Raw genomic sequence first — 3,595 nt, forward strand, 5'->3', positions numbered from 1 at the left:
AAAACAGCACCACTGCACAGAAGACTCCACCTCCTCCCGGCGACCAGGTGATGACGCTGTCCCCAGACAGCGTGAGGAGATCCCTCAGCAGGATCAACGCACACAAAGCTCCGGGTCCTGACAACATTCCTGGGCGTGTACTGAGAGACTGTTCAGTGGAACTCACTGATGTCTTCACAGACATTTTCAACATCTCACTAAGTCAGGCTGTTGTCCCCACATGCTTCAAAGCTACCACCATCATTCCAGTCCCGAATAAGCCGTCTCCATCCTGCTTCAATGACTACCGTCCAGTTGCCCTTACTCCTATTCTCATGAAGTGCTTTGAACGGCTAGTCATGCACCACATCAAGTCTGCCCTCCCCCCCTCCCTGGACCCCTTCCAGTTTGCATATTGGTCTAACCGCTCGACTGATGACACCATCGCCACTACCCTCCACTCAGCACTCACACATCTGGACAAAAAATACTGAAACTGTTTGCGATAACTGGCAATGAGTCTCTCACATCGCTGTGGAGGAATTTTGGCCCACTTGTTTTAATTCAGCCACATTGGAGGGTTTTCGAGCATGAATGGACTGTTTAAGGTCATGCCACAACATCTCAATCGGATTTAAGTCCGGACTTTGACTTGGCCACTCCAAAACCTTAATTTTGTTTTTCTTGAGCCATTCAGAGGTGGACTTTCTGGTGTGTTTGGGATCATTGTCCTGCTGCATAACCCAAGTGCACTTGAGCTTGAAGTCACAAACTGACGGCCGGACATTGTCCTTCAGGATTTTCTGATAGAGAGCAGAATTCATGGTTCCATCAATTATGGAAAGTCATCCAGGTCCTGAAGCTCAGACCATCACACTACCGCCACCATGTTTGACTGTTGGTATGATGTTCTTTTTATGAAATGCTGTGTTGGTTTTACGCTAGATGTAACGGGACACACACCTTCAAAAATGTTCAACTTTTGTTGCATCAGTCCAAAGAATATTTGCCCAAAGGTCTTGGGGATAATCAAGATATTTTTTGGCAAATGTGAGATGTGCCTTTGTGTTCTTTTTGGTCAGCAATGGCTTTTGCCTTGTAACTCTCCCATGGATGCTGTTTTTGCCCAGTCTCTTTCTTGTTGTTGAATCATGAACACTGACCTTAATTGAGGCGAGTGAGGTTTTTTAGATGTTGTTCTGGGTTCTTATTATGACCTCCTGGATGAGTCATCGTTGCGCTCTTGGAGTAATCTTGGTAGGCCAGCCACTCCTGGGAAGGTTCACCATTGTTCCAAGTTTTCTCCATTTGTGGATGATGGCTCTGACCGTGGTTCGCTGGAGTCCCAAAGCCTTAGGAGTCCCAAAGGCTTTATAACCCTTTCCAGACTGATACATGTCAACTACTTTGTTTGTCATCTGTTCTTGAATTTCTTTAGATCGCGGCATGATGTGTTGCTCTTTAAGCATGCTTAACTTTGTCAGACAGGTTCTATTTAAGTGATTTCTTGATTCAACAGGTCTGCCAGTAATCAGGCCTGGGTGTGGCTAGTGAAATTTAACTCCGCTTTCTAAAATAATGTGGTTCATCACAGTTCTTTCATGATTTAACAGGAGGGGGCAATTATTTTTTCCACATAGGGCAAGGTAGGTTTGGACAGCCTTTTCCCCTTAATAAATGAAATCATCATTTAAAAACTGCATTTTGTATTTACTTGGATTATCTTTGTGTAATATTAAAATTAGTTTGATGATCTGAATATTTTAAGTGTGACAAGTATGCAAAAAAAAAAACAGAAAGGGGGCAAAAACCTTTTCACAGCACTGTATTTCTGAGGGAGGGGCTTCATATAAATAGGAAGTTCAAAGGAGAAAGGACAGAGCATGAAAAATAAAATTGTTTAAAAAAAAAAAACGAAGCATTAACACATTTTAGACTGCACCCCATAAACACAATTAAGCCTAGAAAATAAAACAGTCAACCACCCCTTTAAATGAATGAATGAATGAATGAATGAAAAAGAGCTATAGAAGCTTATTTCTGTCACGGAACAAAAAAATATATAAAAAAGGTAATTGCAACTTTTTATCTCACAATTCATGCTTTTTTTTCTTGCAATTGGACGTTTACATCTCACAATAACTTGCAATTGCAAGATATAAAGTCACAATTCTGAAAAAAAGTCTGAATTACAAGATATAAACGCATTATTCTTAGAAAAAAACTCTGAATTGCAAGATATAAACACAAATATGATAAAGTCTGAACTTTGAGATAAAATTAAAATTCTGAGACAAATGTCAGATTTGTGAGATATAAACTTGATTCGGAGGAAAAAAGTTTGAATTATGAGATATAAAATCGCAAATTGTGAGACAAATGTCTGATTTGTGAGATATACATTCGAAATTGTGAGAAAGTAAAAATGAATGAACTTTTTAAATATTTTTATTCTGTGACGGAAAGAAGGTTCCACAACAAACTTCACATTTCTATTTTAAAAATGTTGTTGTAGAAACTAAGGGTCAATTCATAATTATTTTCTGATTTAGCTGAAGTTGTATGCATATAAATACTGATAATAAATATTACTTTATCTTATTCATGATTTTTCTTAATCCATTAGCGCTTTATTCATCATTGCTTTTTATTTGCCCAGACTGGTCACAGCTTGTCAGCGCGCAGCACAGTGAGAAGGCAGACCCAGAACAGCCAGTGGGAGTCTCAGATGAACTGGAATGCACAGTCTCAGTCCAATGGAATGAGACGCGGTGGCAGCGACCCAGCCTTGAATAAGGCAGGCGGCACAATTACCCAGCAGTCCAAGACGAGGTCTTCTACTGTGCGATATAACCGAGCAACTGGACAATCCATGAGACTCCAGGAGAATAACCTGCCTGCCAGCACCAGCCAATCACAGATCGCAAGCATCAAACCTTCCCTCAGCCAATCACAGACAATTACGAAAGTCACCACTACCAAGAACAAATCAGAAGCGCTGCGGTGAGTTTACATATGTTATGTGCTAATAGCAGTATGTAAAAGCGCATTATCTGATATGTTTCACAGAAACATTGTTTTTTGTTCTAAACATTCATTTTACAGATACCTTGCATCTTCTATATGCTAGTGTGCTTTTAAAAAATTGACTTTTAGCAAATACACATTAAAATTTTACAGTCTTTTGTTCTTCTATGTTTTTGTCATACAGTAGTTTGTCAAAGCTATTGTCTGTTAGTTTGTCTGTATTGTAAAGTGTGTCTGTTACTTGTTTCTTAAACATTGTTCAGTGCGAGTGGTGCCGAGGGATCTATTCTTAACATCACTCTGCAGGAGGCAGTGGAGTATCTGTCACTCTCAGACATCAGCCATCAGCTGTCTGGAGCTTCATGCATACAGCACCAGACCTTCACTGAAGACAGAGCCAAGCAAGAGGTCAGCAAACTAAAGATTTCAGTCAGAGATAAACCTGCCTTCTGCTGCATCATTGCATGTTGGGTGATTCTAGAAAGAGCCATATCATAAAAACCATCAATTATTTTGAAATTTGATTAAGCTCTCAAATCTATCTATCTATCTATCTATCTATCTATCTATCTATCTATCTATCTATCTA

The 3,595-nt window shown here is 39.7% G+C and overlaps 1 protein-coding gene across 1 annotated transcript in view; it reads left to right on the forward strand.

The window, feature by feature from the left end:
- The first annotated feature begins 2,643 nt into the window (after positions 1-2,643).
- Positions 2,644-3,595, forward strand: part of pkp1a (plakophilin 1a) — a 10,864-nt gene continuing 9,912 nt past the window's right edge. The window contains exons 1-2 of the mRNA XM_016242930.1: positions 2,644-2,982; positions 3,270-3,414. Coding sequence (XP_016098416.1) covers positions 2,708-2,982; positions 3,270-3,414 — 420 coding nt within the window. The 5' untranslated portion in view covers positions 2,644-2,707. The remainder of the gene's footprint in view (positions 2,983-3,269; positions 3,415-3,595) is intronic.

This window comes from Sinocyclocheilus grahami, unplaced genomic scaffold (assembly GCF_001515645.1).
Source record: "Sinocyclocheilus grahami isolate Dianchi unplaced genomic scaffold, SAMN03320097.WGS_v1.1 scaffold676.1, whole genome shotgun sequence".
Lineage (NCBI taxonomy): Eukaryota > Metazoa > Chordata > Actinopteri > Cypriniformes > Cyprinidae > Sinocyclocheilus > Sinocyclocheilus grahami.